General features: G+C 35.4%; 1 protein-coding gene across 1 annotated transcript in view; it reads right to left on the bottom strand.

Annotated features, from left to right (window-relative positions):
* LOC127869626 (DNA-directed RNA polymerase III subunit RPC5-like) overlaps positions 1-13,488 on the bottom strand; it is a 34,040-nt gene continuing 20,552 nt past the window's right edge. Inside the window, exons 3-10 of the mRNA XM_052412283.1 lie at positions 13,412-13,479; positions 9,913-9,963; positions 9,306-9,383; positions 8,752-8,950; positions 4,100-4,210; positions 1,006-1,094; positions 430-471; positions 1-156 (exon numbers count right to left, since the gene is read on the bottom strand). Of these exons, the coding sequence (XP_052268243.1) occupies positions 1-156; positions 430-471; positions 1,006-1,094; positions 4,100-4,210; positions 8,752-8,950; positions 9,306-9,383; positions 9,913-9,963; positions 13,412-13,479 (794 nt within the window). The remainder of the gene's footprint in view (positions 157-429; positions 472-1,005; positions 1,095-4,099; positions 4,211-8,751; positions 8,951-9,305; positions 9,384-9,912; positions 9,964-13,411; positions 13,480-13,488) is intronic.

Here is a 13,488-nt window from a genome sequence, read left to right as displayed (position 1 = left end):
TCATGTGACATGAGCATGTTGAGGTACGTACTGTTTGATCTCACTATCATGTGACATGAGCATGTTGAGGTACTCTGTAGACTCCACGTGGAACTCTGAGCTGGCCTCCTTCACCTCACACAGCAGCCTGGTCAGCTCACGCTCAGACTCCTCACTCTGCAACGCAACACAAACAATGCATGGAATACTGATAGACCACAATGCAATACAATGTATGCAAAAAAACTTGGACAAGGTCATAACCTACATAGACATTATGGGGTTATAACCTACTTAGACATTATGGGGTCATAACCTACTTCGACATTATGGGGTCATAACCTACATAGACATTATGGGGTTATAACCTACTTAGACATTATGGGGTCATAACCTACTTAGACATTATGGGGTCATAACCTACATAGACATTATGGGGTCATAACCTACATAGACATTATAATAGTGTAGTGGCAGCCAGGACTCCTCCTCCTGGAAGTAGGAAGGAAGGAAGGACAAACTGGCAACTATATGCTCCGCCAACATTTTATTTCGGGGAGCATAAAATTATGGGGTCATAACCTTCATAGACACTATGGGCTTATAACCTACATAGACATTATGGGCTTATAACCTACATAGACATTATGGGGTTATAACCTACATAGACATTATGGGCTTATAATCTACATAGACATTATGGGGTTATAACTTACATAGACATTATGGGATCATAACCTACATAGACATTATGGGGTCATAACCTACATAGACATTATGGGCTTATAACCTACATAGACACTATGGGTTATAACCTACATAGACATGATGAGGTCATAACCTACATAGACATTATGGGGTCATAACCTACTTAGACATTATGGGGTCATAACCTATATAGAAATTATGGTGTCAAAACCTACATAGACATAATGGGGTCATAACCTACATAGACATTATAATAGTGTAGTGGCAGCCAGGACTCCTCCTCCTGTTTCCTCTGGAGATGTGAGAATGAAGCGAGACGTCTCGCCTTGGCAGCATCCGACTCTGACGTGCAAACGTCACTGTGACAGCTGTAGCCTCCTCCTCAGCTTCATCTTGGCTCGAGTCTCCTGTGAAAATACGAGTTGCGTTCTGAGAAAAACTGGACATAAAGCATGTGCGTAAAGTGTCAACCAAGATTCGCCTGTGCTGTCCGCACAGGCTAATCAGGGATGACATTTTCCGCCTTTGTGATATTTTCATTTAAATGAAGTCCCTTCTTAGCAAATCCAATTTAGGTGGAAAGTGTTATCCCTGATTAGCCTGTGCGGACTGCACAGGCTAATCTGGGATGACACTTTACGCACATGCAGGCTGTCAAGTGACCTTTTTCAAAAAGTAGGAAAAAATAGGAACTACTTTGCAAGAAAAGTAGGAAAAAAGTAGGAAAAAGTAGGAACTTTTTCCTCAAAAGTAGGAATACATAATACTAATTTTTTAGACACAGGTCCAGGAAACATAGCTTGAAACGGAGCAGGAGTGCCATCACATGTTCTGTATGGATACCCACTTGAAGCTACCTTAAGGGCCCAGAAGATTTCAGCCTTTTGTATCTGTTCCTTGTGTGATGGTTGTACTTGCATACAGATAGATTTATCCCCACCACCCTGAGAGCTGCTTGGCTTTGGGGGCACTTCCACGCTTTTGTGAATTATCATGCATGTATTTCATGTTTTCCTTGTGTTTTTATCCATCTGCATGACTTTTCAGTTGATTAGCCCCAGAATTACAACAAGATGGACTTCATTCAGACAGTATAATATCTTGCAAACTCATTGCCGGTATCTCTCTTGCACCATGATTCAAGTGTTTTTCCACTGTTGTCCAACTTTTCCATCCATGAAGGGTTAAACTTTGTTTTCCCACTAGGCATTTTAGCACTTATAGTGTATCTATGATAATTAAGTTCAAGCAAAGCTACCCTGATAAAGAAGTAAAATTAGATGCTGTTCATTTTGGTGTATCATCAAATAAGTGGTTAGAGGTCTTCTGTGTATCGATATAAAAATGGTAATATATTGTGCATGTTATATCCTTAAGCAGAAGACCAAATTTATTTAGTGATACACCAACTTGTTGTTCAAGATTAATACTAGTATATAAAGCAGTGTCAATGCTCTGCTACAGCTACATTGTGAAACCTTTAAATTGACAATAGGGTGCAGTTATAATAACTTAAGTTACATTCAAAATGACTGGTCATTGTAGAGCAGATTTGCAACTGGAGATAGGACCTTATCACCTGACATCTTTTATGACATCATTGATTTGGCAATGAAACAGTTGCACTACATTGTTTATTCCAGTTTCAAATAATGGTTTTTACATTATTGATGACTTCGCGGGAGTGTAATAATGCTGTTAAATAATTTTAATACTACGCTTTAACACCTTGAAGTTACCTCACTAGCTATGGCATCATTAGACAAGAATTGTGTTTGTCAGAAACACAATGCCCACTATTGCGCCGCTTTGAAATAAAATTTCAATATATCATTTGGCAGGTTTAGAAATTATCTCCCTTTTAAAGCTTATTACTTTCCTTGGATTGTATTTTTTTACTTTTGACCTTGAAGGATGACCTTCACCTTTCACCACTCAAAATGTGCAGCTTCATGAGATACACATGCATGCCAAATATCAAGTTGCTATCTTTAATATTGCAAAAGTTATGGCCCATATTAAAGTTCTCGGACGGACACACAGACAGACAGACAGACAGACAGACAGACAAACGGACTAACAGTACAACTGCTATATGTCACCCTACCGGGAGCATAAAAATGTATCAGGGCATTTAGGCTCTGTGCATTTATCTTTAATTACTAAACATGATGTACCTATGATATCAATAGAACATCATATCCGTTGTCATGTAATACAGAATTTGTTACATTATATTTGTAAATGATGAAAACTCGGCAAAGCATCAGTTTTATCTTTTTCCAATAACTTGTGTTTAAATTCCATATTACATAACCACTCATACAATACATGGTATCTCTATATCTCTACATTCCAAACAGCAATATCATGTAAACATGCATAAGGTTTGGTCAAATTGTTGTCAATGGAAACAAAATAAAACTGGAATAAACAATGGGTTCCCTCAGCTCTTGCATCACTGGGAACTGTGTAAGGTAGTGAAGTCTGCAGTGAACAAATGCTAAGGAAGTAAACAAGGCACTATTGTTACTTAAAAAAAAAACTTGTCAATAATTTCAAAAGTTACATAAGAAATAAATATTTATGCTTCCTGAAGAGGTGCTAGCAGACAGTCAGCATGGGTTTGTTTGAGGGTTAATTGTCAGGTCTCATCTAGATGAATGCAAATTAACAGGGATACTGTCATGCCATAGATTCATTTATACTGCAAGTTTACTAAATAAACTCTTTAAAAAAAAATATTCTCAATTGAAAATGAAAAAGTAGGAATAGTAGGAAGATTTGGTAAAAAAATAGGAAAAAGTAGGATCCTGATGAAAAAGTAGGAAATAGTAGGAATAGTAGGAAAAAGTATGACCGCTTGACAGCCTGCACATGCATTATGCCCAGTTTCCTCAGAACATGACTCATATCAAAAACAATTACTGGACCATCCTGATTCATTAAGCCCTGTTCTGGGAAAACTGGCTTAATATGTGTGTGTAGTGTTGTCCAAGATTAGCTTGTGCAGTCCCCAGGTACTAGACATTCCGCTTTTATAGTAATTTTCGTTCGAAGGAAACCTCTTCTTAAAAACAATCCAGTTTATACTTTAAGTGTCGTCCTTCTTAGGCTAATCTGATATTAAAGTGAATGCACATGCATTTAACCCTGTTATCTCAGAGCAAGGATTTATTCATTATTCAACAGTTTGTTCACTTAATGTTTATATTTCTGTCCTGCTTCTTTCTAGACTCAAAAGCATGTGTTTTATGAAGAACAAAGTACACAGTTTAATATGAAATACATACATCGAATTATTACATTATAACACTTGATTGGTAAATCATTGTTCATGCAATAAAGATATTATTTTTCTCATAGACAGAACAATGGAATAACTTTTTATCTAGAAGAAAAGCCATTGCACCTTGTTCCAAAGCTGCCTGTTTTGATTCCGCCCGAGTGTCTGACTTGTCGAGGTAAGAGAAACTGGGCTTCATTTGCAGCTGGGCTCGAACAGGGCTCATAAACAGCTCACCTGTAGTAACAGATAGCAGATATAAACAGCTCACCTGTAGTTACAGATAGCAGAACAGGGCTCATAAACAGCTCACCTGTAGTAACAGATAGCACAAAGAATGCTAAACAAAACTGCAGATGAGCTCTGACAGGGCTCATAAACAGCTCACCTGTAATAACAGATAGCACAAAGAATGCTACACAAAACTTCAATAAGGATTAAGTAGTTCATTTAGGTTCTATTTAATTATTATTCATGTTTATACTGTTTAATATGATATAAAACTAATAAACCTGGACATGCTTCCAAAAATTGGAGAAGTTGTGTGACAAGCTAGATATTCGGACTACATTGTTCTGCATGTGAGCTTAACATCCGGTTTAAGGCATTATGATTGCTTTAAACAAGTGCTCCAACTTGTCACAAAATGCACCAATTTAAATGTCTGAATAAATCAAATATCTGAAAATGATGTTTTCATTTGTTGTAAATTTAAAATTTTGTTTATGGTTGGGTGCAAACCCCTTGATATACGGTATAATATTTACAAAGTATTAAGCACAGGGTAAATTTTTGTATGCTTTGCAAATCTCCTCATTGAAATCTATAAACCCATGAAGTTTCATGTTGATATGTAACATCGTTTCTGAAATATAACCCTGAAAATATGTGTGACTGACAGACAGACTGATGGACAGACAGACTGATGGACAGACAGTCTGATGGACAACAACTTCTGTATCCCTCTGCCTTAAAACATACAAATGTGATGAAATTAGGCCTTCAACATTAAAAATACTAGTAATATTTTTATGAAAATAATTATTGTTCAATTACTGTACATCCTTAAGGTCGATATGCAGACACAATTGTAGTTTAATACGTACAACTTTACCCAAGTAATTGAGCAGAATTGTTTCTACATTTCAAGCAACAGAGACATTAACCTTTATCCTACTGACCTGAAATGTAATCTGAAGCTAAGTCTAATTTCTGTGCAATACCTCCATTAAAACCCCTGTTATTGTGCAGAAACTGTTTTCCTAGTTTAAGTAAAGGTGGGTGTATGGAAGAAACCCCCTTCGGCAGAAACCCCCTTCCCCAAAAACGGCATAGCGGAACAAACCCCCTTTCATATTTTGCATACGCGGAACAAACCCCCTTCCTAGTTTTGCATTTGCGGAATTAACCCCTTTCCGTAGCGGAATTAACCCCCTTCCATAGCGTAACAAACCCACTTCCATAAAGAAAGAATATGCACGTTTTTGTAAAATATTTTGTAAATACGCTAGCTATTCTTACGACACAGGCACACTAACTCCGATCCTAATAAAAAGACAAATGCTTCGGTTTTTGTAGAAAAGAAAGTTCGTTATAATCGTCGTCACGATCGGCGCATGGCGCTAATTTGTCGTTGCCGCATTTTATTAAATTCGTCTTCAATGTAAAAATTTTCTTGCCTATTTTGGGTTATTGTAACATATTTTTATCAATATAGTACAATTAAACACATATAAACCTCTTATAATCTCAGTTTAACGAATGCAAGTCAAATTCACACGAGCATCTCATCATTATCAAGTTATTAGCAAACTACACTTCTTTAATCAGCACAAAGCAGTTTGGAAATAAATTTTCAAACCTTCATTTAATTAAAATCAATGTCCTTTAATGTACTGGCTATTGTTGATAATTGTGAGAAGTTGTGTCATGATCGGCGCCTTTCATTCATTTCAGAAAAAGAGTTTGGAGTTTTAGAATCTAGGTTGACATGTTCGCAGGGGCGTAGATAATGGGGAGGCAGGGGAGGGCCGCCTCCCCAATATTTCGGCTAGTCGTCCTTATATAAATAAAACATAAAATCCCCAAAAATCGCCAGCAACCAGTATTTTTTGTAATCACACGCCGTCAGTGCAGAAGTCATGTGTCCCCTCTCCGTCTGCTCCGAGGTTGCCAATAGTGATGTGTCAATATCCCTTGTTAGGTGTCATAACCCAGGGGCCCAGGTAAATGTCATTGCGTTAATTGTTTTATTGTTCTTTTCTGTGATTGCACTGTCGGTGTTTTGATTAAGGGCAGGCTTTTCTTTTGATTTTAATTGATCGCTTCAATTCAAAGGTAACTGCCACTTAAAACAATATTGAGTACATATACGCGTGAAAAACATTAATTTGATTGAAAATATTTTTGTTCTCTAGGTTTAACGGTTATTACTTGATTAGGAATCATTGAAACAATATCATATATGTAATCGTTTAATGTTCAAAATGAGTATTCCTAATCAGCCTCGAAATTTTGCTTTTCCTAAGGGTACATTCGGGAAAAAAAGCCAGAACAAGCGTTCATTCCAATCTAGTTGGTTTTATTCGTTCACATGGCTCCACTACGATGAGGTATGTATATTAGTATTAAATTTTAATTTGCAACCGTTCTTACCTTTTATGAACCTAACGTCGATCTAAATACAAACGAAATTTAGAAAGAAAAAAAACAACACAACATACAAAAAATACTCGTATTGTTGCTTAATAATGTGTTTTTATTATTATCATTAATATTTAAGACAAAATTTATTACATTAACAATGTTATTCTTTTCAGAGCCGGGACCTTGCATCCGCCTCCCCAATGTTTGGCGGTTATCTACGCCCCTGGTTTGTACTCTATACCGATTTGTAGCGTTTGTATTTGGAGTTCAGTTTTAAATATTACATCTTGCTAAGGAGAATATAATTCTGTATACGATAGAAAACAAATGTTTTAAAAAGGAAGTAAATAAGGAATGAAGACATAACAAAGTAGTACGCGGTCGTGACGCACCGAACTGATGATACGGTCTTGGCGCTTATGCTTTTGTTTAGATACCGGCTATTTAATTTCCTTTGACATGATTATTATATTTTTATGGAATAAATTGAAATATTTTGTTCTAGAAACATATCAATTAAGCTAATTATTATTGAAGCTTAATAAATTAACGATTATAGCTCTTGTTTATAACATTGAAAGGGTGTTAATTTTATCTCTCCAACACGATATTTATCGCGATAACAATGTTTGAGATTCACAACTTGACTATTTAATGTGTATCATTAACATCTTGTGAACTAACGACCGGTACACTCCTTTAATCAGTTTTTTGCACCTTCTTTTAAAGTGATATTATGCGCGTTTTTCACTGTTGAATTGAGATGCATAGTTTGAATATTTAATTTGTATCATTAAAATCTTGTGAACAAAAGGCCGGTACACTTCTTTCATCCGATTTTCGCACATTCATTTAAAGTGATATTATGCATTTTTTTCTCTGTTGAATTGAGTTGAAGCTGAAAAGAATTAACAGGTCAATATACTGTCCCGTAATGTCCCTAAATGATCCGTATAACAAAAGTGTGTCTGTGTGTCGTGTGAATGAATCTGCACTTAAACTAAATTAAGATTCACGTCGTACATCGAGTTATTTCGTAAATTGTCAGAACGAAAGTACGGTTTATATTCCAATGCATTATTTCCTCTTTCCGGGATATTGTTTTTGATATGGTGATGCTGCATTAACAAGTATAAGTATATATGAAGTGAAAACACCAACAAATAAACAACGGTTGCGATACACACTCATAAACATTACATATGCTGTTAGATGCGCGTAACACTTTAATAATGGATTTAGGATACCACTTCGGAAGGGGGTTTATTCCGCCTGTCTAAAAACTTGAAGGGGGTTTGTTCCGCTATGGCGTTTTTAGGGAAGGGGTTTCTTCCCCTATGGAAGGGGGTTTGTTCCGTGTATGCAAATTATGAAAGGTTTTTTTTTCCGCTGTGCCGTGATCAGAGAAGGGGGTTTTTTCCGAAGGGGGTTTATTCCGGTAATCGTAAAGGTGACTTTGACCTTACCCTGACTGGCCCAAAATACAAACACAAGCTAGGTCTGCAGGTAAGCTACATACACACACACTTTCTGTGGCAATCATTTTTCTATTTTCAGTACCAGTAACCTTGATCTGACAAGCCCCAAATGCAACAAACCGCATCAGCCCAAAATTCAAACCCAAACTAGGTCTCATTTTAAGATTGCTATATATTAAGTTTCATCAAGATTGATTAATGCATAAGGAAGATATTGAGAGAAAAAAAAACCTTATAAGAAAGCAGACATTCATTTAGAAAATTAGTGATAATTTAAGAGCCACAATTAATATTCAGAAATGCTTTCGTAATTTGGCTGATTATCAAACAAGTTTCATGATGTAAGCTATAAGAGTTATACAGCAGACAAGGTAAACACGGATATTTTATTGTCATTCCAATTTCCATGGCAATAATTTAGAAGTGTTTAATGTGATTTGGTTGGTTATCGCAAATTAGCCAAGATCATGTTAATCTGTTAACATTATTATCAAGTCTCATGATGATCCATGAGTTATTGAGCCAACACCATTCTCCTGGATGACGCACAACCGCCTGCCAGCCTAACTGCCACTGATGCATAAGCCCCACCTTTTTTAAACAGAAGTGCTTTGCTGTTTATCACTTATGTGCATGATAATTTACAGCACTCACCTCCTTTGAAATATCCGACAGCATATCTGCCCACCTGTGCCCCAGTAGGATGGGATGTCAGAACCTGTTTGTCCATCTTGTCACTTGTAAAAAATGAGGCCCCTTCACCAATCTTGCCATCCACATTGAGTGCAAACTGCTCCCCTTTGCTCTTGCAGTAATGGCTGCTGCTTGTGTTTAGGGCTACCTCTAGCTCTAACTTTGAAAAACATCAGTGATCTCAAATTCAGCAAAGGTGTAAGCAAAGCAGGATCAATAATCAAAGCCTATTTTCAGAATAAATGGTAATAATTTTTTTAGGCATGAACAAAATTAATTGAATAGGTACAGAAAGTCGCTTACGTCCATGCCGTTTCACATACAACAGTATGTTTAATTATTTATTTCTTGTTTGTTCATAACTTTTTTTAATGTTTGAAAATTATTTAAAAATGTTCTTAATGTTAACCTTTAGTTTAAACTTTACTTAAGCATGTAACCGCTTAATTGAATGTTCATTTGGTTAGCTGGTTTACCTTAAGCATACCTACAATTAACTATTTATAGATACACACCCTACTTTGTCCTGGTTTAACTTTTCCAGACAGCAATTCCACACTGTCATACGTCATAAAGCTTGGTCTGACTGGGTACTGAAATAAAGGCCCATCTATGAATATTTAATATTTGTAATGCGTCATGCAAAAGTGTGTCATATGTTATATGCAACCAGCATAGCTCCAGACCAGCCTGCGCAGTTGGGCCAGGAGCTGCTCAGTCCGGTGTCAAGTCACACAATATTTTGTTGTCTCATAAGCAGACAGGGTTGCTCAAGATCAGACTGCATTGATGTACAAGATGGTTTGGAGTATAATTGAGTGCATATGGCGTAAGACGCATTTTTGCATGACAGGGTTCAAATCATATACAACAAATTTTCTCTTGTACAAAGATATTTGCAAAACTATTATGCTAAAATTCTGCTTATGTTTGTGACTCATTAGGTTTAAATAAAAACATTATCACCAGTTTTACAAAACATGTCATTGTTTAAGTAATTACAAATATGTAAAATACTCTATTATTCTTTTTATTTATTGTCACCTCATTTGACAAATCAGTTTAAAGTTTTGAAAACTGTTTTAAATACATTAAAAAACAGATAGGACATAATTGGATTACCTGCAACAGATAGAGGTTGTCAGCCAATGCTTTCGTAAGGTGTACATTGATCTAAAATAAAAACAGATCAACTTATACAGTAAATATGATAAACTCAAAACTTCTCCTAGGGTAAATCTAAAGACCTGTATATAACCTGCTTCTCGACCTACTCACAAATGTAAGTTGGTTAAAAACACACTCTATAACACAATTAAAATTCATAGGTTCAGTATGCATATCACTAAACAAGCTGTAATTTTCCTAGGCCCTATTTTCACCAATTAAGAGACAAAATAATAAAGAACAAACTTGGACACAAGAAAAATACATTTTAATATATACAAGCTAAATGTACAAATGTTGCTAACGTTATAAGCAAATTGTTTTGAACGATAAACTCTGCAATCAGAGCTGCTAAATTCTGTTTTATATTGAACTGTATTACCGGTACCATTCAAACATAAAAGTTTAAGAATTTTGTTTATTTTTGTCAAAAGTATAAGAATTGATTGATGAATACCTGCCCTAGCATTGTACATGAGTTGTTTATGAGGTTTACAATGAACAATAAGATCACATGTTCTTGTAACCTTTGTCCTTGTTTTTGGTGTGGAGACACTGATTAAACCCATCATGCATGGTTTGTACAAGATGCATAATGTTCACAGAGGAGAGAGAGAGAGAGAGAGAGAGAGAGAGGGAGGGAGGGAGGGAGGGAGGGAGGGAGGGAGGGAGGAGGGAGGGATGATGGAGTGAGGGAGGGAGAGTTAGAGAGAGAGAGAATAGGAGCAGTACGAGCGCTCTGCTATATAGACTGAGAGAGAGGAGAGAGAGAGAGAGACTCTGTACTTCTAAATATGCTCTATAAAGGTACAAAATTTTCTTCAATTACTTCAACGCTTATACTAGACACATGAAAATCAACTTATGCATAGTAACTCTGTATGTCTTAAATAAAGAGTAATAAATCTTGTACTTTGCACTTTCCCTTAATGCCCCATATCATAATATGAAGTTTCATTTGAATTCCTAGAGTACTTCCTGAAACAATCCCGAAACTCATGCAACCTTGCAACCTTTTGATGAATTAGGAGACAAGCATCATTGCCAGAATGGCTATTTGCAGTTACTGAAAAAATACACTAATCAGAAGTTCACAATAACCCTGGGGACTTTGAGGGACCATGAAATGTCCTGTAGAAAGCGTGATGACAATATGTGTGTTAAGTTTCAGCCCTTTACTAACCATACTTTTTATGCTACGCATGACACAAGTACAAAATGTTTATTTCCTCTGATAACTCTGGCTATGTGGGGAATATCCAAAGCAAAATATGAAGATGCCTAGGTTTCAACTTTGGAATCCTAATTATTATATCTACAAGTATTATCATCGGTTTAACAGAGTAACAGAAACAATGCAATAACAAACGATTTACAATGTTCTTTCAAATACATGTCAAATTTGATTATTTACAGACTGTTTAACCATACAAATCTGATAGTTCCATACACACTGCAATAACATTCACCCCTCACGTCGGTGACCTAGTATTTTGATGTCACAAAGAAAAAAGAGAGTACTGGATTTGAACATGCATTAGGTCAACTAAACTTAAAAATTTGATTCACTGAACATATTTTCTGTTAACTTTAACAATAATTAAACTTTTTGATAAATTCTATTTATAATTTAACAAGTTTCTCTTTTATTGGTCATTCTTATTTTGAGCAACTTGCGCACATACAAGTGCTAAAAAATGTCATAAACACAAACGTTCACCACGAGTTCAAATAAACAATAAAATAAACATCCAATCAGGCAGGGATATGCCTACTGAACATGCATATATCACCTTATGTTATGTGCGAACACATTTCTTATTTTATTAGAATCTATGATGATTTCATGCAATATTCTCTGAAAATCTGGAGAAAGTGAAAGTATTTTTTTTAATTAACCAAAGAAATGAAAGTGTTGTGTTTACACTAGCACAGTTATCTGCTTCACTTTGCAATTTATGTGAAAATTTCATAAAGAGGCGAGTGTTTATTCCACCATTTTGGGAATGGGCCGGGTATTTGCAGTTTCATCATTTGGCACCTATAACTTAAGAAATACTAGTCTCATTTATAAGACGCGCAAAGAATTTAGAGATACTTTTTATATGGGCTAAATTCTTTGGAACGTCTCATCGTTGAAGGACCTTTTTTGTGGTGGAAACCAGAAAGTTTAAATTTTCATCAATTTGCGTAAAATTGCAAAATGACATTACTAACTCATTCAGTTTTAATTCAGAAGTTCAAAAGGCATAAATTCTTCAGTTAAACTTTTGCTTAAATCGCAAAACAATCACTGACCTGTAGCCATGTCATGAAACTGATTTAAATATGAACCAATCAGAAGAAGGCATTACGGTGTAACGTGTACGCGTAATTTTATTTAACATAAGCTTTTAACACCGACTTTTACCTAAAGTTTTAGATCTAGTATGCTAATCTTTGTCGATTTAATAAGCATATGTTCAAAACAGATATGGTGCAGTTTATATTTACTGTTCTAAGTTTCAGGAAGTGTTTATGCATGTCTTTTTCGCACCTCTGTCTGTGTTGTTTTATGTACTTACATTCTACGTTACAAAGGACGATATACTGTACGATCTGTTTCAATATTATTTATGTACAGTATAAAAATAAAAGATGTAATTTATTTCAGAACTTTTTAATTGTCAATTTAGAAAAAAAAACAATGCTAAATTAATCCAGAAAAGTATAACATTGGTTTACTATGTAACGCGCTGCACCACAACAGACGAACGCAAACTGTATTTGACGCTGTTTATTCTTCCACTTTAAACCAGATGCTTTACATCGAGGTCGTGTTATCAATTTATATCTACACAGCGAGCGAATCGAGAGATATTGAAAAATTGAATAGTGGTTGGATTTAAATTGCTCAGGCGTGCAAAATTCAAAGTGTCATTACATAATTTTTACGGAACATTATCGAGAAATGAATTATCTACACAGGTATGTAAATATTATTGCAATCCGTTGTTATTAAGTGTCTTATATCGTGGCTTGAATGTTGCGCACAAAATCCTTGCGCAACAATATAGACAAAGAACAAAAAATTCCCACCACATAATTGGGCTTTCACCCTTTGTACGCTCCAAATATTACCCATATAAAAAGTAGCTTAATATTTAAGAGCGTCAAAAATTTGGACTAAAGAAATACCTGCACAACAAAAAGTGGGATATACGAAATGACAGACGGAAAAGGGCAAATCTATATGCCCTCCTCATCAATTCAAGGCATACAAAACCCTTTAAGATTTTTTTTTAAAAAGAACAACATAAAAATGATGAAAGAATCGGAAATACTTTAACAGTAAACTGTAAAATAGCGTAGCAGTTAACAAATGTAGGTAGGTAATACAAATTTAAAATTATGCTTTCATGATGAAGTTTTTTGTACTGTTTATGACTAACTACATATTTTACAGAATGTTTACCTCTTGTTCAATTGGATCTTCTTCATCCATGCTTGCAGTATTGATACCGGTGAAGAAGTCTACGTATCCTTTCGTAA

The sequence above is a fragment of the Dreissena polymorpha genome, chromosome 2 (genome assembly GCF_020536995.1).
Source record: "Dreissena polymorpha isolate Duluth1 chromosome 2, UMN_Dpol_1.0, whole genome shotgun sequence".
Lineage (NCBI taxonomy): Eukaryota > Metazoa > Mollusca > Bivalvia > Myida > Dreissenidae > Dreissena > Dreissena polymorpha.
The sequence above is the reverse complement of the archived record's forward strand: the minus strand, read 5'-3'. Positions and strand labels throughout refer to the sequence as shown.